At 42.1% G+C, this 18,843-nt stretch overlaps 11 protein-coding genes across 13 annotated transcripts; 5 read left to right on the plus strand and 6 right to left on the minus strand.

Moving 5' to 3' along the window:
• Nucleotides 1-1,758: 1,758 nt before the first annotated feature.
• Nucleotides 1,759-2,360, minus strand: LOC117140445 (translation initiation factor IF-2). Its single transcript, XM_033303369.1, has 2 exons — nt 2,164-2,360; nt 1,759-2,110 (listed from the first exon to the last, which is right to left on the minus strand). Exons 1-2 carry the CDS (start codon nt 2,216-2,218, stop codon nt 1,794-1,796), a joined length of 372 nt encoding a protein of 123 aa, XP_033159260.1. The 5' UTR covers nt 2,219-2,360; the 3' UTR covers nt 1,759-1,793.
• A 1,074-nt stretch (nt 2,361-3,434) lies between these two features.
• LOC117140802 lies at nt 3,435-4,337 on the minus strand. The gene is made up of 4 exons (XM_033303901.1): nt 4,066-4,337; nt 3,888-4,006; nt 3,672-3,822; nt 3,435-3,610 (listed from the first exon to the last, which is right to left on the minus strand). The coding sequence occupies exons 1-4, from the start codon at nt 4,232-4,234 to the stop codon at nt 3,477-3,479; spliced, it is 573 nt and encodes a 190-aa protein (XP_033159792.1). The 5' UTR covers nt 4,235-4,337; the 3' UTR covers nt 3,435-3,476.
• Nucleotides 4,338-5,215: 878 nt separating this feature from the next.
• LOC117140921 lies at nt 5,216-6,042 on the plus strand. Of its 2 annotated transcripts, none has more exons than XM_033304112.1 (4): nt 5,216-5,346; nt 5,413-5,496; nt 5,562-5,709; nt 5,765-6,042. In XM_033304112.1, the coding sequence occupies exons 1-4, from the start codon at nt 5,218-5,220 to the stop codon at nt 6,040-6,042; spliced, it is 639 nt and encodes a 212-aa protein (XP_033160003.1). In that variant the 5' UTR covers nt 5,216-5,217. The 2 variants fall into 2 exon arrangements, with proteins under 2 accessions (XP_033160003.1, XP_033160004.1); XM_033304113.1 differs by having other exon boundaries at nt 5,562-5,699; nt 5,765-5,901.
• A 304-nt stretch (nt 6,043-6,346) lies between these two features.
• On the minus strand, nt 6,347-7,127 carry LOC117140877. The gene is made up of 3 exons (XM_033304020.1): nt 6,977-7,127; nt 6,685-6,916; nt 6,347-6,628 (listed from the first exon to the last, which is right to left on the minus strand). Exons 1-3 carry the CDS (start codon nt 7,088-7,090, stop codon nt 6,384-6,386), a joined length of 591 nt encoding a protein of 196 aa, XP_033159911.1. The 5' UTR covers nt 7,091-7,127; the 3' UTR covers nt 6,347-6,383.
• A 627-nt stretch (nt 7,128-7,754) lies between these two features.
• LOC117140407 lies at nt 7,755-8,682 on the minus strand. Its single transcript, XM_033303279.1, has 5 exons — nt 8,532-8,682; nt 8,390-8,473; nt 8,185-8,332; nt 8,033-8,131; nt 7,755-7,982 (listed from the first exon to the last, which is right to left on the minus strand). The coding sequence occupies exons 1-5, from the start codon at nt 8,661-8,663 to the stop codon at nt 7,891-7,893; spliced, it is 555 nt and encodes a 184-aa protein (XP_033159170.1). The 5' UTR covers nt 8,664-8,682; the 3' UTR covers nt 7,755-7,890.
• Nucleotides 8,683-8,705: 23 nt separating this feature from the next.
• On the minus strand, nt 8,706-9,576 carry LOC117140406. Its single transcript, XM_033303278.1, has 5 exons — nt 9,385-9,576; nt 9,240-9,323; nt 9,035-9,182; nt 8,897-8,977; nt 8,706-8,843 (listed from the first exon to the last, which is right to left on the minus strand). Exons 1-5 carry the CDS (start codon nt 9,574-9,576, stop codon nt 8,782-8,784), a joined length of 567 nt encoding a protein of 188 aa, XP_033159169.1. The 3' UTR covers nt 8,706-8,781.
• A 213-nt stretch (nt 9,577-9,789) lies between these two features.
• Nucleotides 9,790-13,311, plus strand: LOC117141729 (chromosome transmission fidelity protein 8 homolog). Its single transcript, XM_033305346.1, has 3 exons — nt 9,790-9,892; nt 12,777-12,900; nt 12,965-13,311. The coding sequence occupies exons 1-3, from the start codon at nt 9,873-9,875 to the stop codon at nt 13,268-13,270; spliced, it is 450 nt and encodes a 149-aa protein (XP_033161237.1). The 5' UTR covers nt 9,790-9,872; the 3' UTR covers nt 13,271-13,311.
• On the plus strand, nt 10,063-12,685 carry LOC117141723 (general transcription and DNA repair factor IIH helicase subunit XPB). The gene is made up of 3 exons (XM_033305340.1): nt 10,063-10,156; nt 10,217-12,027; nt 12,085-12,685. The coding sequence occupies exons 1-3, from the start codon at nt 10,105-10,107 to the stop codon at nt 12,628-12,630; spliced, it is 2,409 nt and encodes an 802-aa protein (XP_033161231.1). The 5' UTR covers nt 10,063-10,104; the 3' UTR covers nt 12,631-12,685.
• On the minus strand, nt 13,272-16,598 carry LOC117141724 (histone-lysine N-methyltransferase E(z)). The gene is made up of 7 exons (XM_033305342.1): nt 16,356-16,598; nt 15,551-16,282; nt 15,329-15,489; nt 14,699-14,796; nt 14,451-14,640; nt 13,819-14,388; nt 13,272-13,745 (listed from the first exon to the last, which is right to left on the minus strand). Exons 1-7 carry the CDS (start codon nt 16,475-16,477, stop codon nt 13,336-13,338), a joined length of 2,283 nt encoding a protein of 760 aa, XP_033161233.1. The 5' UTR covers nt 16,478-16,598; the 3' UTR covers nt 13,272-13,335.
• A 258-nt stretch (nt 16,599-16,856) lies between these two features.
• LOC117141730 (nuclear envelope phosphatase-regulatory subunit 1 homolog) lies at nt 16,857-18,286 on the plus strand. Of its 2 annotated transcripts, none has more exons than XM_033305347.1 (4): nt 16,857-17,033; nt 17,131-17,202; nt 17,262-17,408; nt 17,861-18,286. In XM_033305347.1, the coding sequence occupies exons 1-4, from the start codon at nt 17,012-17,014 to the stop codon at nt 18,013-18,015; spliced, it is 396 nt and encodes a 131-aa protein (XP_033161238.1). In that variant the 5' UTR covers nt 16,857-17,011; the 3' UTR covers nt 18,016-18,286. The 2 variants fall into 2 exon arrangements, with proteins under 2 accessions (XP_033161238.1, XP_033161239.1); XM_033305348.1 differs by having other exon boundaries at nt 16,859-17,033; nt 17,274-17,408.
• A 118-nt stretch (nt 18,287-18,404) lies between these two features.
• On the plus strand, nt 18,405-18,793 carry LOC117141732. Its single transcript, XM_033305349.1, has 2 exons — nt 18,405-18,507; nt 18,571-18,793. Exons 1-2 carry the CDS (start codon nt 18,450-18,452, stop codon nt 18,702-18,704), a joined length of 192 nt encoding a protein of 63 aa, XP_033161240.1. The 5' UTR covers nt 18,405-18,449; the 3' UTR covers nt 18,705-18,793.
• Nucleotides 18,794-18,843: the final 50 nt, after the last annotated feature.

The following is an 18,843-nucleotide window of genomic DNA, read 5'->3' on the forward strand; positions in this document are numbered from 1 at the left end:
CACAAAGGACCCTCGATGACTAAGCGCATTATGGTGGATCCCAGCCCGGCGCTAATTGGCAGCCGCTTTTGTGCTCACCGCCTTCGCCTAAAGCAATTTCGCGTGCTCGATAATTTGCTCAAGGCTATGCGACACAAAGTGCAACATTGTGGCCTTCAGCATACCCGCTTCGCTCAGTGCACGCTTAAGTGCAGCAGTGCTCCTTTTTAAATGGTTTAATAAACATGCACCACATCAAGGGGTTCGCTGAACAAATTGGCTCCTTTGCAAGGCACATTTGAGTTCCATTTGCTGGAATACAAAGAGTCATAGAACAGGGGACAAAGGCTATAAAAATATAAATATAAGTCGCTATTTAATTTAAGGTAACAGAGTCTACGAAAATATGAAAAATTGCATATTATTTAGATAAAGTGAATAAAAGCTTGAAATGTAATAATAAATTTAAAATACAGTTTAGAAATTGGGACAAACGAAATGAAAGATAATGTAATAGTTTTAAATACCTATAAACATTTTGTAAGCTTATTATTTTGTTTATTACTAAAATATTTTTAGCCTCCTGTTTCTTTGAAACTCAAATGAATAGAAATCCCTTTTTTGGAGCTTCAAGCTGCAGTCGAAATGCAAAACTATATAAACCGTGACTTAAGCTTCCAGCGGCGTCATTCCAGTTTAATTGAGCATGTAACAAGGATAGCTCTAGCTTTTAACTTGTACAAACACACACATGCTTTGGCAGGACGAAGGATATGCACACAAAGACCTCTAGAATTGTGCCAAAATTCACCGAACCCCCCAAAAGCATATCGCTCAGACAGGATATGTGTGCATCGCGTTTTGGTACTCGTGTATATGCTTCGACCATGTTTATGTTTGCCACCACAAGGACTTGTGTTCAAAGTCCTGCAGGACCCTCACACACCTACACAAACAGCGGGTAACACACACGTGCGTTTAGTGTTGGTGTTGGGTGTGGGAGAATATTCGGTGGAGTGTGTTGGTGATACAGTGGCACCTTTTCCGCCACCTCAGCCAACTAATTGCCCACCTTTCCCCTCTGCTAAAGTATAATCCCGCCCTTTTCCCTATGAACTACACTACAATGGGTAATATTTTTTCCGCTTTTCCTTTCCTGTACGTAGCGGAAATCAATCAATTTCCTGCGTAGACTTTTCCATTATGATGGGTTTTTTCTTCACTCGGCGTCCTGTAAATGAAATGTATTGAATACTGCATAGTTGAGCACAGGAATTGATTATGCCGGCAGGTGAGTCAAGCGGCTGGGCATGGGAATTCTTATATAATTTAATTAAAATTGCTCGCTCGGAATGTAACCGAGGCATTCTACCAAAGAAAACTAATTAGTAGGGAGAAACTCGCAATAAAGAAGAAATATTTATGGCTAGCAAGTAATCACAGAATGTTTTTGCATTAACGGTGTGTACAAGGTAAGTTAAATCTCAAAAAACAAATGTTTTCTGTAGGGAAAAAGCAATGCCAATTTCTTAAAATAATTAGTTTTTAAATATTTGGTGTAATAAATTCCCTCATTTGTAAATCGAATTATTAAGTACTACTTTAAAATGGGTTTCTGGTTGTAGTACTTCTCAAAATCGTTCTACTTGAGCAAAAAATAAAATTACTTGTAAGCATTTTATTTGTTTACAAGCTAGTTTTATTTAATTTAATTAGTTTTAAAATTTATTTTTTAATCTTTAAATATTTTGTAATTTATTTATAAAATGATATACAGTTTTAAGCAGGAGTTTCTATACACTTTAAAATTTTATTCAATACAAATAATATTTTGACCTTGGCTCTGGTCGCCTTTGACCCAATGAAATTCCTTTCCTCCAGTATCCCCCTCTGACTGCTCGCCCGCCAGCCCCACCAGCTCCTCCATCACCTCCACTTCCACCTGCTCCTCCAGCTCCACCAGATCCTCCTGGACGCCCAGGTCGGCCAGGAATTCCCTGACCAGGTCGTCCTGGTCTTCCGCTGCCAGGTCTACCCGGCTGCCCTGGATTAGCAAAGGAGCTTACATGGCGGAGACTCCGCTGTTTCATAGGCGGACCCACAGCGCCAATCTTCCTTTCGTCAGCTTGGCCTACGAAGAATATTATTCAGTTAATCTTATTAGAAAGTTATTTTTATAAGAACCTTTGTGTAACCAGCCTAGGCAGCAAATTAGCAACAAGATGGGCACCGTTCGCATTTTTCAAGTTGACTGATCCACTTAGCCAGAAAAATGTTTTATATATAGCACTCGGGAAACTTTAGTCACTCTCTGTTCACAATGGAGAGGAAAACTCACCTCGAAAGAGGGGAGAACTACTCACTTCTGTTTAAGCCAGCACCTATTTATTTATATTTATATTTGACTGATTTTTCCATAAGTAAATGATTGACTATAAATTCTAGTTTGAAGAGCACTCCATGCTGTGGAAAATAACTGGATTTTTTTTTCGATTTTTCCATCCAGCTATTCTGCACCCAAGACCCATTCTCCGTTTGTCAACGCTGCTCTAAAATATTTGTTTGTTTTATCGAAATATGTTTCATGGCACATCGCAGTCTTAATAAATACTAAAGAGCCATGATGAGCTGCTGCCCGAGCACAAAAGCCATCAAATCCCGTCCCAGTGCCACGCCCACACCATTCAGCCGCCCCAATCCGAAATTTCTGACTATGACTATGACGCTGACGAGCTGAGCAGCGCTGAGATGCTGAAATTCTGCGCTATGCTGTGCATTCCCAATGGATTTGCTCGTGCGTGTCGACAAGAATTTCAATTTGCAAACAATAAATTTGAGAAGCCAGTCGCTCCTTCGAGGACGACCACTGTGAGCGCTTGGGGACCAAAGAAACCCGCAAAAAAAAAAAACGGAAATATACGTATATAAAAATAAAAAAAGTGAAAAATAAACGGACTTCCAGCAATGTTTAATAAAGAAGAAATATTTTGCTTTTCACTTTGGCATCGCGTTGCAAGTGACAAGTTGACAATCCACGCACTTTGTTCCAAAGCCGGGACAAATGGAATTATAGGCCGAATTAGGACTAATACAGCTTGAATTTGATTTTAGTACGGGCAGCTGAGATCTGGGAAACTTAAAGCGGCGGAGGAGGAACGAGAGCAGACAAGACCGGAAGCGCAGAGCATAAAACGGAAATGAATCAATTTCCGTGCTGCAGACCATTAAAAACTACAAAAGCCCTCGAAAGAAGCAGATGAAGTACAGGAAAACGAGAAACAAGAGTCGGCACAACAGATACAAAATATGGTTTTCTGTCTGGCGTCGTATGAACGATGACCTATGACCCGGGCAAGACGCTTCATAATGATATTTTGGTCTGTTGTAATTAAATCATGTCAAAATAAAGATATTTATACATTTAATTCTTAATTTAGTCGTAATATTTTTGAAGCTTTAAAATGAAATTTATTAATATAACACAAACATATTTGAATTTATCTCTTCTGATCTGAAATCATCATAAAAGGATATATAGAGTTTTCTGCCACATTGGTCTCTTCATTTTTCGTGGCATTGGACAAGTTTAAGAAGATGGTGTAGATAACATAGATGAAGCCAAATTCAATTGCTACCAAATTAAAGCCACCAAGATAATAAAGTTAGTAACCAATTTAAGGCAGAAAACGTACCCATGGTCAGCAGGGAGATCAAAATGTTGGTCAGTGCCTCAATAGCGTCGCCCACAAAAAGTTCGTAGACCCACCACAAAATGAGGAAGACATCGAAGACCAAACCACAGGCGCACCATATCAACCATAATGTCATAAGCTCCGGCTTTTGCTGAAAATAAAAAGAGAATAAATGAAACGGAGTTGATGAGACTCCACGGGATACTTTTGACCCACCAATGAGATGCCAGCTATCATGAGCAGTGTGACCCCAATCCAGACATTCAGCATCAACAGGTAGCCCCAGAATATCCAAATGTTTTCGCTTTCACTCAGCTTTTTCCTGCTCAAGAGATCTCGAGGGCATAAATTGGTTAGAACACTGCATTTGAGTACCTTCATTGAGTACACTTACTGGGCAATGAATCTCTATGGCTCTTCTCTTGCGCTTCAACCGATGCAACTTCTGATTTTTGTACCAATCGACGACGTCGCATCATATAGAACATTACCATTTCGAAGAACAGAACTCCCAAAATGTCCATCCAGCCGATGGCCATTCCGAATGCATTCAAAGCATTCATCACGTTCAGCTTTTTCTTGCCCAATCACTATGGTTTTAGTTGATACTTAAGGGTTTTTAAAAACATTTTATATGACAAATTTAGCAGTGTACCGAAAAATAAATAAAGTCTGAAATAAGATTGCTCAATAAACTGTTTGCTATCTGCACACAGATGCTAAAAATGAAAAATTCGAAGCTGGAGTTAAAAAAATACAAATAAAAATCTTAGATTTGATAGTTTCATTTATTTAAACAACTTTTTTAAATATTTTCAAGCCTAAGTTTGAGAAATACATGTGTATTTAAAGTGTGTATTAAAGTGCCATAATTTATTTTAAAGAAATTGAGCCACCATTACGGTTCCATCTCTCCTCAAGTTTCCTGTTGCTTCTGTTTGAAAAACTTGAACTGGAAGTGAGATGTTTAAAAAGGCTTTGTCGCACCCCGGGGATCAAAATGTGCTCCCACTTTTTCGCCCGAGTTGCAAATGAGCGCGAAAAAAGTAAATTATATTTGTCAACGGGGATTCCCCTCGTTCTCACTACCACACACACACACTCACTCACACACAGGGTAAGAGTGTGTGTGTGAGCCGTCGCCGCACGTATTTCATCAGCATGGCATTATATGCATGGGTATATGCTTATGTACTTACGTACACTATACGGTGGTATGTCTCATTTTTTCCCTGCATAAATAGATGCGACAGCCATAGCAGCGAGACTTGACTGTCATTTCCGTTTCCGCTTTGATACCGTGTGTGGAGTGTGATCGAACAACGAAGTAATTTAATTAGCTGAGCTTAAACAATATATATGTAAATACATTTGACGTAATTATTAAATATGCTCTATCTGTGCATTTCAAAATAAAATAATTATAAATTTACTAGCAACTTTAAAGACAGCGGTTTAAAAAATTACTTGTATTATCTTTTCTACATTCATTATTTATACACTTATTGAACTGATCATATGTTCCTATCTTCAACTGCCACAAATAATGTTTCATTTTTTCGATATGATCTCCAGCAAGAAATCGCTGTTGATATGGGCCTATGCTATAGGATGCTTTGATCTGATCAGCGCATTGCTTTTTTCCATGGTCAGTTTGAAGACAATTTGCGATCACGTAAGGCTAACCTTTGAATCCTTATATAGACTAGAAAATCGTAAAGAAATCTTCAATCTTTTCCAGCTGAGTTGGCTGACGATTTTTGCCGCTGTTTTTGGCCTTTTCTGGATAACAATGATTGTGATGCTGCTGGTTGGCATTCATGGGGTATATTCGTATTTGAAGAGGTGGTTCACGTTGGCAGTGTGATGGTATCCTCCGCTTAATTACAGCGCCATCCCAGATGTGTTCGTGCCTGGATTATCTTCTCCTGCGTGGGAATCATGGTCGAGATGTGCCTGGTGTTGTATGCCGTTTTCAACGAGAGCACCTTCCAAATGGGTCTGATCAAAAATGGACTTTTACTCATGGTGGGATTGAGTGAGTGTGATATTAGAAAAATCACCTTAAAATTAACTATATATTTTTCTATCAGTTGTGGAGTGCATTTTTCTGTACATCGTTCAGCGGTTCTACGTGACTTTGGCCTTTTGCCAAGCCTGTCATAAAGCTATAGCCTCAAGAATAGCACAACAGCAGGCTTGTATGGAATTGGAAGGAGAACACAGTCACCAAAAGCATCATTATAACTTGGGCGAACCCAAAAGACCTATTGAAAACCAAAAGCGCAGGGGAAAAATAGTTCCAAACGCTCCAACACAACCAATGAAGATGGGTCTTTTCAGACCTTCAGACATCAGCTCGACAACGTAAAATGAAGGCTTATTTTTTATTTTATAGCTAAAATAATAAAATACATGTTTGTAAAAATGTATGTATCTACAGGGCACGAAACTCTTCGAATTCGCTTAGGTGCATGAATATTTCTTGATTTCTTCTTTACTCACTGCTGAGCAAATTATTTTAAAAGGATTTTGTGTTTAACATTGGCGTTCTAGAGTGTGTGTGTGGCTTGTGTTGGTGTGAGTGGCCCGCATCCTGCGTGTGATAAAAGTTAAAGAGCTTGTCGCAGACAAAATGAAAAAACTCGAATCAAGGCATTCAATTTCATGTTTATTTTAAAAATATATAAATAAATACTTTAAACACTTAATTTACTTTCGCATTTGTTTCTGAAGTTTTTTGAGAACGGCTTTATCTTTTTTCATGCGCTCCTTGGCTTGTTTTTCCATCCGTTTTAGATCCTTGCGATCCAGGGGCTTTTCCTCTTCCTCAGCGTATTTCACATCACAGCCACTCCTTTCTCTATACTTCTCTTCACGAGGCGATTCTTGTGCAGTGTAATCAATCATATCCAGATAAAGTAGGTAAATTATGTAGACAAAAGTCATTTCCACAGCTAAAAAGAATTTCAATTATATTCAGTAAATTAAATTAGTTAATATTTAGACCAACCCAGTCCCACGAAGGGCAGCACTGTGATTTTGACACCTTCCCAGTTCACAGATATGGCCAAGGTCAGGCCATAGAGCAGTATAAATCCATCTAGGAGTATTCCCAAGCAGGTGAACACCAACCAGAATCGAATCAGTCCCAGTTTTCGCCTATAGATGCCCGCCATTAGAACTATGATTATAACCATCCAGAAAATGGTGAAGATCAGGGCAACCAAGGCGGTCCAGTGACCCTGCAAATACCAAAATTGAGCCACAATTTCCCTGAAAGGACTGTGGGCTAATTGTCTTACATGCCTGGCAAATACCACTCCTGAGATAATTGCGAATAGCAGGGCGGATATGAAGTCCAGCAAGGCGATGCAATAGGCACAGGGCACTAAATATCCATCAGAATTTGACCCCATCGCCCAGGCTAAGATTCATCACATCACTGGCAATGTTGTCTACTAAATCAAAGCTATAATGATGATAAGCACGTACTTGGCGATTGGAGAAGGGGGTTACTCGGGTCTTGGCGGCCTGTTAATCAAAGCCGTTTGATTGCCAACATTCATGGACACAGCACAGTGGTATTAAAGCATAGGAATGTGGGAGATAAGATGGCCAAAAGTAAAATATACTATAGAAATGTTCGATGTATATATTTACATAAATTAACACAGCTACGTTCAATGTTCCCGCGAATTCAACATATTTATATTCTTTTTTTTTGTAATTTCCGTTTTATTTTATACATCTAAATTACATACATTTACATTCACAAAGTAAATATAAACTCTTCATTGAAATACTAGGCTCTAAGAACAGATGAAAAGTGGATTCCCAAAACAATCTAAACCAATGTGAACTGCTTTTTGCTGGCAAAGTTCGCTCTTCATTTATGGCATTTGTTTTGTCAGCAGGTCCTGGAGATTGAATTGTCCTTTCTCCTGGTCCCTCGATGGCAACGTGACCACCTATCGTCCTCGCAGGCATCGCAAAATAGATGGAAAACTGTATAAGTCAATTATTATCATTGCTTATGGGGGGTCGGGAATTGATTTTCGGTAAATAGAAATCCAAATAATATGAAAAAACACATTTTTAATTTATTTTAATAATTCCAAAAGGGATTCTTCGCCGCGTGTGGATATTGAACATAATGAAACGAACATAAATGATTATTATTATCAAGCTTTTTGTTCTTTTGGTCCAAACTGGCTTCTTATCCTTTAGAAGACATTCCAGAAGTCCTGTATTTTGAGCTTGGAGATTGGTCTTCAGTTTCATCATCTATGTAATCTTCTGTGCTTCTAACTAAAATTTATATTTAGTATATGTTATAAATCTGAGCTTTAGCTATTCACCTTTCGTAGTCGTATCATAATTATCACCCTCCAAAAGGACGTAGGAATATAATCTCTTGAAGTATCTGAATACCAAGTATAAGCAAGTGACCTCGTAAACTGCAAAGATTTATAATTCAATGCCTAAGAATAATATTAAAATAAAAACATACAGATTCCCAAATATGAAATGGTCCAGCGCTTGAAATGTTCTGCGTCGAAAATAGGAGATGAAGTAACATTCCATATTAGATAAATAATATCCGTAGCAGTTGCAAAGGCAGTGAACAGTAACCAAAATACGAGCAAAGTTGGTCGACCCTAATTAATACAAAAATTTAAATATGTCAATATTTCGTGGATTTTTAAAATTCTTACTGTCAATAAAGCAACAAACAGTACACCGACTGTTACAATCCAAGCTATTGTACTTAAAAAGGCCATTATGGTATACCAATTCGTCTAATGCAAAACAATAAATGACTAAAAATATAAAAGAACGTTCTTTTTAAATACTTACGTGCAAAACCATGAGTGAAACTGAACTAAATGAAAAATACAATGAACGCACCAGTTCAAAAGCACCCACAACAAAGCATGTCATTAGGAGATTATCCTTAGGCAACTGCAGCTCTCCCGACTCAATGGACATTTTGCAAGAAATAAATTTATTCGATACACAACTTTTTGAAACAATCTAATAAATATATATATTTTATATAGGACGGAAATACAAAGCCAACTAAAGTTTTCAGATGCAGCATATGATCTTATTTTTTGTTTTTTTTCTTTTTTGGGCTTTTAGACTTTTTCTTTTCATTTTTTCCGCCACCTAGATAAAATCGATTAGAAGTAATATGTAATATTAGATTAAAGCTATCTTACAACAAAGGGTTCTCTTCTTTTTCGTTTCATCCATAATCTGATAGTACCGATGTATGAAATAGATGCAGGTGCTTTCAACAACTAAAATTATACTCAACATTAGAATTGTATTTGATTTGAAATTTAAATTTCACTTACATATTCCAAGGAAGATTATTGAAAACTCTTCAAGTCGGTCCCAGTCCACAGTTATTGAGGTCGCAATGCCCCAGAGTAGAAACAGAATATCGGTGATAAAGCCGACTAAGGAAAATATAAGCCAATACCTAACGAAAACTGGCTTGCGCTGATGGGTTTATAATTTTAGTAATTAATACCACTAACCAAATGAATTCAAACTCACCTTGTAAAGGCCAACCATCAGCAGGATAACCATTATAACCCAAAAAATGACACCCAAAAGCGCCATCATAGCAAACACGCTGAACTATTATTGGTTTAATATAATAATTATTAAGAATATTGTTTTTTAATGGAACAATACCTACCTGTTTAACCAGAAGAATCATTGTTTGAACTGTAAAATATAACGCATGCAGCAGATCGGAAATTGCTATGCCGAAACATATCTTCGGCAGATTGGAATTCAAAGAATTGTTCTTCGATTTGCTATTACCGCTCTTTTTTTTCTCCTTCTCCGACTTCTTTTTCGGCGGGTGTTTTTTCTTTTCGGCGCCCATTGTGTAGACACAAGGTTAATTTCTTACATCCAATGATCATTAGATCAAGGCAAGTGGGATTGCAAAGATAAATCAGTGGCTAAAAACATATAGTTTTGTTATTTGAATTTCAGTTTGAATATCCAGTGGCTCTAAAACTGTACACAGCTGACGGTACACAGTGTGGCAAGGTGGTACCTCATTGTTATCGACCAACGATAAGTCAGTGTTGCAAAAGAAACGAAGGCGGCTTTCGGCGCTCGTCTGTGTTTATACGTGATTTACCAACTATTTGCAGTTCAAAATACAAAAACAAGATGCCCATTGTAGTAAAAACGTAAGTAGCTTGAAATGCAGTGAAAGTAACTATTTAAATAGGATAAAAACATGTGAAAACAAAGAGTATTCTACGAGGCACTCAACTGCCGACGTTGCCATACGTGCTTTATTGCTTTAGCTTACAGAAATTTATCGAATTCCATCGATATCTTTGTTTAATTTCTTGAGCTCGCGGATTTGTTGTGAAATTGTTGCTCGTGTTTTATTTAAATGGGACCGCCGAAAAAGTCGAGAAAGGATCGCAGCGGTGGGGACAAGTTCGGTGAGTGTGGGGCACATGGAAAACCACTGAACTTCGGTGTAATTTGAGAACTATTCCCAGGCAAAAAGCGGCGTGCCGAGGATGAGGCTTTCACCCAACTGGTGGACGACAATGATAGCTTGGATGCCACGGAATCGGATGGAATTCCGGGTGCAGCGTCCAAGAATGCGGAGACCAATGACGAGCAAATCAATACGGATGAGTACGGGGCCAAGGATTATCGGTCGCAGATGCAACTGCGTCCGGATCACGGGAATCGACCACTTTGGGTTGCGCCCAATGGTCACGTCTTCCTGGAATCATTCTCTCCCGTCTATAAGCATGCCCACGACTTCCTTATCGCCATTTCGGAGCCCGTCTGCCGACCCGAACACATTCACGAGTACAAACTCACCGCCTACAGTTTATATGCCGCCGTTTCGGTGGGACTGCAAACCCATGACATTGTGGAATACCTGAAGAGATTGAGCAAGACCAGCATTCCCGAAGGCATACTGGAGTTTATACGACTCTGCACTTTATCCTATGGCAAGGTCAAGCTGGTCTTGAAGCACAACAAGTACTTTATCGAGTCACCACATCCTGAGGTGCTGCAAAAGTTACTTAAGGATCCGGTGATCCAGAAATGCCGCCTCATACGCAGCGAGGGAGAGGATTTCATTCAGGGAACTCTAGACGGAAAGGCCATTACTCAATTCGGGACCAAACTGCCAGCAGGAGCCACGGACAAGCCGGCAGCAGATCCTGCAGCAGCCGCGGGAGCTGTTGTAGCCGCTGATGGAACCACGACAGTGCCAGAAGATATCACAGACTTCTACGAGAAGATCGACAAGGAGGAGGAGGACGAGGATGAGGCTAATCTGAAGACCGTGTCGTTTGAGGTGGCCCAGGAGAAGATCGAAGTGATTCAGAAGCGATGCATCGAGATAGAGCATCCTCTATTGGCGGAATACGATTTCCGCAACGATACGAACAATCCAGACATTAATATTGACCTCAAACCCGCTGCCGTTCTGCGTCCATATCAGGAGAAGAGTCTGCGCAAGATGTTCGGCAATGGAAGAGCCCGTTCTGGTGTTATTGTGCTTCCTTGCGGTGCAGGAAAATCCCTAGTGGGTGTCACAGCATGCTGCACCGTGCGAAAAAGGGCCCTAGTTCTGTGCAACAGCGGTGTTTCTGTGGAACAGTGGAAGCAGCAGTTTAAGATGTGGTCCACAGCTGACGACAGCATGATTTGTAGATTCACCTCTGAAGCAAAAGACAAACCCATGGGTTGTGGAATTCTAGTGACCACATACTCCATGATAACGCACACTCAGAAGAGATCATGGGAAGCAGAGCAGACCATGCGTTGGCTGCAGGAGCAGGAATGGGGCATCATGGTGCTGGACGAGGTGCATACCATCCCAGCCAAAATGTTCCGACGCGTGCTGACCATCGTACAATCTCATTGCAAGCTGGGATTAACGGCCACACTGCTGCGTGAAGATGACAAGATTGCCGATCTCAACTTTCTCATTGGACCCAAACTGTACGAGGCCAACTGGTTGGAGCTGCAAAAGAAGGGATATATTGCACGCGTGCAGTGCGCCGAGGTGTGGTGCCCCATGTCACCGGAGTTCTATCGCGAGTACCTGACCACCAAGACCTCCAAGAAGATGTTGCTCTATGTGATGAATCCCTCCAAGTTCCGCAGCTGCCAGTTTCTTATTAAATATCACGAGCAACGAGGCGACAAAACGATTGTCTTCTCGGATAATGTGTTTGCGCTGAAGCACTATGCGATCAAGATGAACAAGCCTTTCATCTATGGTCCCACCTCGCAGAACGAACGTATCCAGATCCTCCAGAACTTTAAGTTTAACTCCAAGGTGAGTGCCAGCTATTCAAGAATTGTATGAACATTTATTAAACATTATTTATTTTAGGTCAATACAATCTTCGTGTCCAAAGTGGCAGACACCAGTTTCGATTTGCCCGAGGCCAATGTGCTTATCCAGATCTCTTCGCATGGCGGCTCTCGTCGTCAGGAGGCCCAGCGTCTGGGTCGTATTCTGCGTGCCAAAAAGGGAGCAATTGCCGAGGAGTACAATGCCTTCTTCTACACACTCGTCTCGCAGGATACCATGGAGATGAGCTACTCCCGCAAGCGACAGCGGTTCTTGGTCAACCAGGGCTACAGCTACAAGGTTATCACGCATCTCAAGGGCATGGACACGGACTCGGATTTGATGTACGGCACACAGGAGGAGCAGGGACAACTGCTGCAGTTGGTCCTGTCCGCTTCCGATTTGGACTGCGAGGATGAGAAGCTGCCGGGCGAGCCGGGCTACCGTCCCAGTGGCTCGGGCGGCACCGTGAGACGAGTCGGCGGACTGAGCTCCATGTCTGGCGGAGATGATGCCATCTACTACGAACATCGTAAAAAGAACATTGGCAGCGTGCATCCGCTCTTCAAGAAATTCAGGGGATAGACCTAAGAATATCACAAACCACTGTGAAGCATGAATAAAATTCTGAACAAACTTAGAAACTTTCCGTGGAAACTGGGCTTACAATATTAAATAATTTAAGTACCCCTTTAACCCTTCAGTAACCCAAATCAATGCTTTTATTTCAGACAAAACGCTGGCAAAGGCGATTGGGCCATTATAGAGCTCCAAGGCGACTTGGAGGTGCGGAGCAACCAGGATATGCACGACCAGTTTATTGGCGATCTCTACTACAATAAATATGGCCAACCTGTGAGTTGTAATTATAAAGTTATAATTTAACCAGTCCTTAAATAATCTGATTTTATATCCCAAGATTCTCATCATTGGCCATCACATTCTTCAGGGACGTGAACAAAAGTTGGATAAACCATTTGCGGTGCTGGAAAAATCCAAGACCAATGAGGGAGAACGACTCCTGGAAACGAGCATGGCCTCTCAGGATGTCAGTATGCTGAATGCCACCACGGGAGCGGAGCGCACAGTGCTGGATCATACGATTGCCCAGGAGCACAAGAGTCGCCAGAGAACGGAGTACACTGTGCGTGCCGTTTGCACCAAAAAATTGATCTTCAAATCGCGACCCAAACCAATTATAGCCAATGTAGCTAAATCCGTTTAGGTGTGTTTTCGAAAATATAGTTTTATTCAATTAGTATGATACGATTTTCATAAGTAGACTCGTTATCAAACAATTTCCATTTCACGCTCTATGCCCACAAACTTCAGCTGCTCCGTGGGTCCGTATCTGTAGTCAAAGAATAGCTCCTCGCCGGGCTGAATCGCCCGCTTGGCAAAGATGCCGATGCGATGGTCGCCGGTGACCATCATAACCTTGGCATAGCAATTGGGATTAATGGAATGATTGGCAAACCGAATCTTGTTGCCCTTACGAGTGGCATCCACAACAAAATCGTTGTTCAGATTGAAAAGGAACGAGCACATGTACTTGTCGTAGACCTTGCCACGGCGATCGGCTTCATCTTGGGATATGATCTCGCCACAATATTCCGATATGAACTCATTCTTTTGCGCACCCTCCTTAAGAAAGATGCCCCAGCCGGCGATGTCAGAGGGAGCCATGAGCAGGTGTTTGTCTGCAATTGAAGATTAAATTAGTTGATTGAAGACCAATATGGAATGGGAAAGTTAGAATAGAAAGTTTCTTACGCAGTCCCCGCTGCACGCACACGTTCTTGCACGTGATCTTGGTCAGCTTAAACTGATCCGCTCCGCAGGCCTGGCAGAGATCGGGATCGCACTCGCGCACCGCCAGATAGCAAGGACACTGCTTCGTATTGCACTGAGCCTTGCAGCGACAGCCTGGGAAACGATTTTGGCAATCGCTGCTGCAGTTGCAGAACTTCTCGCAGAAGTTTTGCGTTTGAATGCAGGAGCAGTTCATGTCGCAGGGATGTCCGGGATGGTCGCAGGGCGTGTAGTTGTACACATGGTTCGAGGATGAGTCCTTCTTCAGCTGAATCTTACGGCAGTGCAGCGACCACAGACGTTGCTTCTTTTTCTTCTTGCGCGGCGGTGTGAAGTCCTGCCGCAAATCCTCGAAGCTAAACTCAGCGTCCTCCTTCTGGGCAAACTCGTACACCTGACGGCAGGTCTTGGTCAGCATGTTGTGTGCAATCGCGCAGTAGTTCTTTAAATACACTTTATGCAAGACCCGATAAAGTGCTTGGTCAGCGCCAGTCCAGACGCACTGCGTACTGGTGATGTTCATCATGCCAGCTGGAGAGAAAAAGTAAAATATTTAACACATGATCCAGCCATTCTGCTAACTTAAAACTGACCCATAATGGAGTTGATCTCAGCCACAGCGGCGCTATTAACAGTCAGGCCATTATCCTTGCTATTCTCATGGTTAAAGTCCTTGTTGCTGAACTGACTGTTGCTGTCATTGCTGTCCTCGGAGCTGGCCTCATTGCAGGAATCAATTGGAGGTGTCTTGCTATCGGCCGCCAGCTTTTCCTTCATGCCATCCTGCATCATATCACAGAATTACAATACCATTCAAATCTAAAAAGTGCATCCAACTTACGATCAACATGTAGCAGGAGTTGCTGCAAGGTTCGGCGAAGGTCTTCAGTTCCGGATAGCGACGCTTCTGCAGATTGGGACCCGCATGTCCTTGCAAGCCTGTGAACAGAGAGCAGCGGGATTAGAATAACTCAATCGGGCGAAAATCACTTGATGTCTATGAAACGCTTTTGGATTAGCATGAGGGTAATCGGTTACATTTGAAGAGATAGAGAGAAATGGTCAAGCCAAAGCCACACGAAATGAGGTGAGAAACACCGAGGGGTCAATTTAGACACATGACAAACATAGCCAATTATCCACTGATATGGGGGATTATTAAAATTATATTCATAGACAGCGAGATGAGGATGCGGAGGCGTTGACGGGCAAACGGCATGAGAGTGTGTGCGTGTGGTTATCGAAACAACAACTACAACAACGACTCACCCTGCACATGGTGACCTAAATTGCAATTAATTCAATACAACATTTTGGAATTTCGTTTTTTTTTTGGGGGGGTTTAAGAAATGGTACAGATTTGTGTTTTTTGGCAAGATAATATTGTTTCCAAACAAGAAAAGAAAAGCAAAAACAAAACGTAAAGTCATTAGGTAACCCAGCTGGCAGCAGTTCCCATCGTGTAACTTACGGTGCAGGAAGCAGTCGTATTTGAAGCAACGCCGACAGAAGAGCGTGTGAAAGGAGTGCATGGTCCTTTCCCGTGAAACGCTCTCGGCCTTGATGCCGTCTATGTTGGGTGTGCACTCCTGTGGACGCTCCGGATCCTGGTGCTCCGTGAGCTCAATGTACCTGGCAAAGAGAATAAGCCGTAAGTAGGGATATTTACTACCCTGGATTTCAAATTACATACTTTTCTTTGAGCTCTTGAGCAGTGCCCTTGTCTGGAAAGTTGGCGCTGATGGCCTGAAAAATAATGGGGGCAGGGAAGGGCAGCTTGTCCTCGACTTCTTCCACAGCGGGCTTAATATCCGCATCTTCAGTCTCCTCCGGTTCATCATTTTCCTTCTTCTCAACCACAGTCAGATCCACTTTGCTGTCGGTTTTTTCAAGCTTTATGGGAGATACACCGTCTACGTCTACATCCACTTCCGCATCATCTTCGCCATGTTTGGATTTCGCCAACATCTCTGTTTTAATGGCAGTCGATGTACCCGGAGCGGCTTCCTCCAGTTCCTTGCTATAGGAGCGCATAAGGGCGTGCACCAGTTCTACGAAGATGGCATCGTCCATGAACGAGGGATCCTTGTCGCCGTGGACCTTGCCATCGTAGTTTTTGATCAGTTCCTCTATGAACTTGCCATCCTTATCGAGGACCTCGTCGCCCATATAGGGTATATTGTGCAGAACCGTCTCATCCTCCACCATGAAGTTCTGCTGTGTTGGTGCCCACGTATACATGGTGGGTATGGGAGTGACCGCGTTGATCACGCAGATGGGTACCTTTTGGGGACCGCTGGGAATGCCATTGTAGCTGGTCACCTCCGCCCGCTTCACGCAGTCCACATGCGGTGGATCGTAGGGTTTAGCCTGCCAAACCTTCGACTCACAGTACAGATCCTGTACATTGTGGTTGTGCTCGTCCCTGGAGGATATGTGTACATATATTTTAGTTGTTTCCGATTCCCAGACATCCACCATCTCCTTCCCGCGCTTACCAGTTCCTTATCCACGCCTCCTTGATCTCGTCGGCACGTTTGTAGCGCTTCTGCTGCCTGATTTTGATGTACTCCGACTTGACACGCCTCTTCCATTCGGGTGGCACCTTAGTGCTATTCATAATGCCTTCGAGGGACTTTATATTTGTTGTTTTAACGTATAAAAACACTGCTTTTGCTACAATTATTTTCCGCCTTTTTTTTGCAACAGCTGCCGCAGTGTGACCGTTGTACTGTAGGAAGAACAACTATAACACATGTGTGTATGCAGAAAACAATTATGTGGGGACTTCAATTTTTACGGTATATCATTAATTATATTTATATTACAATAAAAACTATAAAATTTTTGTTTTAAAATACATACCATATATAAATACAATACTTACTATAAATTAGCTATACAACCATTTTATACTGAAAGGAGGAAATAAACAAATGGCTTTCAGCCCCTCTTTGTTACGACCCTGCTTCTTAGTGTTGAGTAACGTAGCCCGTTATCAGTGCTGTCAAACGTGGAATGTCATCAAAAACATAAAAAGAGGAAAAGAAAGCTATGAGAACCTCATCAAATAATAATAATAAATACAATAATATTTAAACTGGACAAATTTAATCGCATTAAGACGGCCACGAGCTTTGAGGAAATAGCTGCTATGGAACCGTCAGCCTGCGAAGGTATGTAACTCGCCGGCAGAAGAGAGCCGGAAAACGCGCAAGCCACTGACTATGTTTACCAACCATAACTGGGTTTGTTTTCCTCGCTCCTCTGCAGATCTCAAGGCCTTCGAGCGGCGCCTCACCGAAGTGGTTTCATCGTACCGTCCCTCGACGTTCCGCTGGCGCAGTAAGTTGCATCCGTATAATGAGAACACCAGCGAGCAGTACAGCCCGTAATAACCATAGATCTTCTTGCAGTTGTCCTCTCCGCCATGTCCATGTGCACCGCCATCAGCGCCTGGTACTGGCTACGCGATCCGCGCACCACCGTCGTACCGCTAACGGAGTCCCTCTGGATCCATCCCGTCTTCACAGTCGCCACCCTGACATTGGGTAAGAATCGGCGTAGCCACTACTGTACTCCGTACATAGGTCACTTTTTTTAGTCGGCGGTCATTGAACCTTGGATATTCTACCTAGTATGGGGAAAAATTGTAATACCATAACCGAACCATAACCATACCATACCATTTAAATCCATATAATCATGTCGTAGAGCATGTAGATACTATGTATTCTTAGATATTCGGTTGAAAGAAAAACAACTAAATCAATAGTATGTACGTTCTCCAAATTTTAGAGAAATTAGGTTGCTCTTCGCTTTATCAAATTCGATTTGGCCTAATACCTTTATTAAGCTGGTATTCTACCATATCGCCGCAATATTGATAGTCAAACTGATTAAGAATTTTCAGCTAGCAAACACTTCCATTAAACCTAATCTAATCTTTTTTGTTTTCAAACTGACGTACTGATTTTGTTAACCTTTTACTTTCTCTCCGCAGTCGTCCTGTTCATCCTGGGCATACAGAAACTAGTCATAGCTCCGCAAATCATTACATCGAGAACGCGAATGGTATTGGGAGACTTCAATATGAGCTGTGACGACACGGGGAAGCTGATACTCAAGCCGCGGCAGAGTAACAACAACAGTACATGAGCACCGGCCAGCTTCCAGGACGTTTATTTAGTTAATTGCTAGTTCCCTTACCCTTACCCTTTTCTTTTTGCCTACATGTTGATTCGGACACCCTCGCTTTGTAAGCGTATTTTTAAAGTAGCTCTTATTTCTCCCCCACACTTTTGTTTAATTATAGAAGCTCCATTGTACAAAAAACAAAAAGAGAAGAAATCAATTGTTAAGCTTTATGTGTTTCGTTAACGGCGTTACCCATCGCTGCCAAATACACCAAGCGACATTTCAATATCAATTCATCTATAACTAACGAGTTGCTCACAGATTGTGCAACGACAAGTGTTTTTGTGTATTTAGAGCGGTTTTTTATCAAGCCGCTTTCTGTATAAATACGGAGTCTGAGCGGTGCCAAGGCATCAGAAGCAATCAAGCCATCTGTACAACAAGCCAACTTTACCATGAAGTTCCTACTCGTGTGCACTCTCATCCTGGGCCTCGCCTTCTTCATGGCCTCTGGCAAGGATTGCAATGGGTAACGCTCGGCATCAGCTCTACTTAACTGCTTCCCATACATTCTAGCCCTCCCCCAACTCAACAACGAGGCCCCAATGGTTGGCGATGACCACCACCACCACCCGGTGGTCCGCAGCGTTCACTTCGCCGAGGACGTGCAGGCTCCGCACAAGCACGATGACGTCGCCTGCTGCGGCTAGACTTCTCCATTTGGAGCAAGGCGTGACGGCAACTTCATCGATCTTTAACCGCCTTTAACTTTTAATAAAGAGCAATATTGAACAAAGAATATAAATGTTTTGATTTTCCAATAAGTTCGGTTTTGAACGAGTTCAAATC

This window comes from Drosophila mauritiana, chromosome 3L (genome assembly GCF_004382145.1).
Source record: "Drosophila mauritiana strain mau12 chromosome 3L, ASM438214v1, whole genome shotgun sequence".
NCBI classification, from domain to species: Eukaryota; Metazoa; Arthropoda; class Insecta; order Diptera; family Drosophilidae; genus Drosophila; species Drosophila mauritiana.

What these genes read in the sequence shown, in the direction of transcription:
- LOC117141724 (XM_033305342.1), bottom strand. Translation starts at nt 16,477, where the DNA reads ATGAATAGCACTAAGGTGCCACCCGAATGGAAGAGGCGTGTCAAGTCG. An exon ending in ACTCCTGCTACATGTTGATC is followed by an intron (nt 14,641 to 14,698) that starts GTAAGTTGGATG and finishes GATATGATGCAG; the next exon opens with GATGGCATGAAGGAAAAGCT. An exon ending in TGAGATCAACTCCATTATGG is followed by an intron (nt 14,389 to 14,450) that starts GTCAGTTTTAAG and finishes TTTTCTCTCCAG; the next exon opens with CTGGCATGATGAACATCACC.
- LOC117140407 (XM_033303279.1), bottom strand. Translation starts at nt 8,663, where the DNA reads ATGTCCATTGAGTCGGGAGAGCTGCAGTTGCCTAAGGATAATCTCCTA. An exon ending in TGTTTGTTGCTTTATTGACA is followed by an intron (nt 8,333 to 8,389) that starts GTAAGAATTTTA and finishes TGTATTAATTAG; the next exon opens with GGTCGACCAACTTTGCTCGT. An exon ending in TTATGATACGACTACGAAAG is followed by an intron (nt 7,983 to 8,032) that starts GTGAATAGCTAA and finishes TATAAATTTTAG; the next exon opens with TTAGAAGCACAGAAGATTAC.
- LOC117140445 (XM_033303369.1), bottom strand. Translation starts at nt 2,218, where the DNA reads ATGCGAACGGTGCCCATCTTGTTGCTAATTTGCTGCCTAGGCTGGTTA. An exon ending in CCTAGGCTGGTTACACAAAG is followed by an intron (nt 2,111 to 2,163) that starts GTTCTTATAAAA and finishes TATTCTTCGTAG; the next exon opens with GCCAAGCTGACGAAAGGAAG.
- LOC117140406 (XM_033303278.1), bottom strand. Translation starts at nt 9,576, where the DNA reads ATGGGCGCCGAAAAGAAAAAACACCCGCCGAAAAAGAAGTCGGAGAAG. An exon ending in TGATTCTTCTGGTTAAACAG is followed by an intron (nt 9,324 to 9,384) that starts GTAGGTATTGTT and finishes AACCAATAATAG; the next exon opens with TTCAGCGTGTTTGCTATGAT. An exon ending in TGATGGTTGGCCTTTACAAG is followed by an intron (nt 9,183 to 9,239) that starts GTGAGTTTGAAT and finishes TAAACCCATCAG; the next exon opens with CGCAAGCCAGTTTTCGTTAG.
- LOC117141729 (XM_033305346.1), top strand. Translation starts at nt 9,873, where the DNA reads ATGCCCATTGTAGTAAAAAC. An exon ending in ATGCCCATTGTAGTAAAAAC is followed by an intron (nt 9,893 to 12,776) that starts GTAAGTAGCTTG and finishes CTTTTATTTCAG; the next exon opens with ACAAAACGCTGGCAAAGGCG. An exon ending in ACAATAAATATGGCCAACCT is followed by an intron (nt 12,901 to 12,964) that starts GTGAGTTGTAAT and finishes TTATATCCCAAG; the next exon opens with ATTCTCATCATTGGCCATCA.
- LOC117140802 (XM_033303901.1), bottom strand. Translation starts at nt 4,234, where the DNA reads ATGAATGCTTTGAATGCATTCGGAATGGCCATCGGCTGGATGGACATT. An exon ending in TGATAGCTGGCATCTCATTG is followed by an intron (nt 3,823 to 3,887) that starts GTGGGTCAAAAG and finishes TTTTATTTTCAG; the next exon opens with CAAAAGCCGGAGCTTATGAC. An exon ending in GATCTCCCTGCTGACCATGG is followed by an intron (nt 3,611 to 3,671) that starts GTACGTTTTCTG and finishes TTAATTTGGTAG; the next exon opens with CAATTGAATTTGGCTTCATC.
- LOC117140921 (XM_033304112.1), top strand. Translation starts at nt 5,218, where the DNA reads ATGTTTCATTTTTTCGATATGATCTCCAGCAAGAAATCGCTGTTGATA. An exon ending in TGAAGACAATTTGCGATCAC is followed by an intron (nt 5,347 to 5,412) that starts GTAAGGCTAACC and finishes AATCTTTTCCAG; the next exon opens with CTGAGTTGGCTGACGATTTT. An exon ending in TGCTGGTTGGCATTCATGGG is followed by an intron (nt 5,497 to 5,561) that starts GTATATTCGTAT and finishes GCTTAATTACAG; the next exon opens with CGCCATCCCAGATGTGTTCG.
- LOC117141732 (XM_033305349.1), top strand. Translation starts at nt 18,450, where the DNA reads ATGAAGTTCCTACTCGTGTGCACTCTCATCCTGGGCCTCGCCTTCTTC. An exon ending in CGCCTTCTTCATGGCCTCTG is followed by an intron (nt 18,508 to 18,570) that starts GCAAGGATTGCA and finishes CATACATTCTAG; the next exon opens with CCCTCCCCCAACTCAACAAC.
- LOC117141723 (XM_033305340.1), top strand. Translation starts at nt 10,105, where the DNA reads ATGGGACCGCCGAAAAAGTCGAGAAAGGATCGCAGCGGTGGGGACAAG. An exon ending in CAGCGGTGGGGACAAGTTCG is followed by an intron (nt 10,157 to 10,216) that starts GTGAGTGTGGGG and finishes AACTATTCCCAG; the next exon opens with GCAAAAAGCGGCGTGCCGAG. An exon ending in ACTTTAAGTTTAACTCCAAG is followed by an intron (nt 12,028 to 12,084) that starts GTGAGTGCCAGC and finishes TATTTATTTTAG; the next exon opens with GTCAATACAATCTTCGTGTC.
- LOC117140877 (XM_033304020.1), bottom strand. Translation starts at nt 7,090, where the DNA reads ATGGGGTCAAATTCTGATGGATATTTAGTGCCCTGTGCCTATTGCATC. An exon ending in GAGTGGTATTTGCCAGGCAT is followed by an intron (nt 6,917 to 6,976) that starts GTAAGACAATTA and finishes TGGTATTTGCAG; the next exon opens with GGTCACTGGACCGCCTTGGT. An exon ending in GCTGCCCTTCGTGGGACTGG is followed by an intron (nt 6,629 to 6,684) that starts GTTGGTCTAAAT and finishes AATTCTTTTTAG; the next exon opens with CTGTGGAAATGACTTTTGTC.
- LOC117141730 (XM_033305347.1), top strand. Translation starts at nt 17,012, where the DNA reads ATGGAACCGTCAGCCTGCGAAG. An exon ending in CTCGACGTTCCGCTGGCGCA is followed by an intron (nt 17,203 to 17,261) that starts GTAAGTTGCATC and finishes TAATAACCATAG; the next exon opens with ATCTTCTTGCAGTTGTCCTC. An exon ending in AGTCGCCACCCTGACATTGG is followed by an intron (nt 17,409 to 17,860) that starts GTAAGAATCGGC and finishes TTCTCTCCGCAG; the next exon opens with TCGTCCTGTTCATCCTGGGC.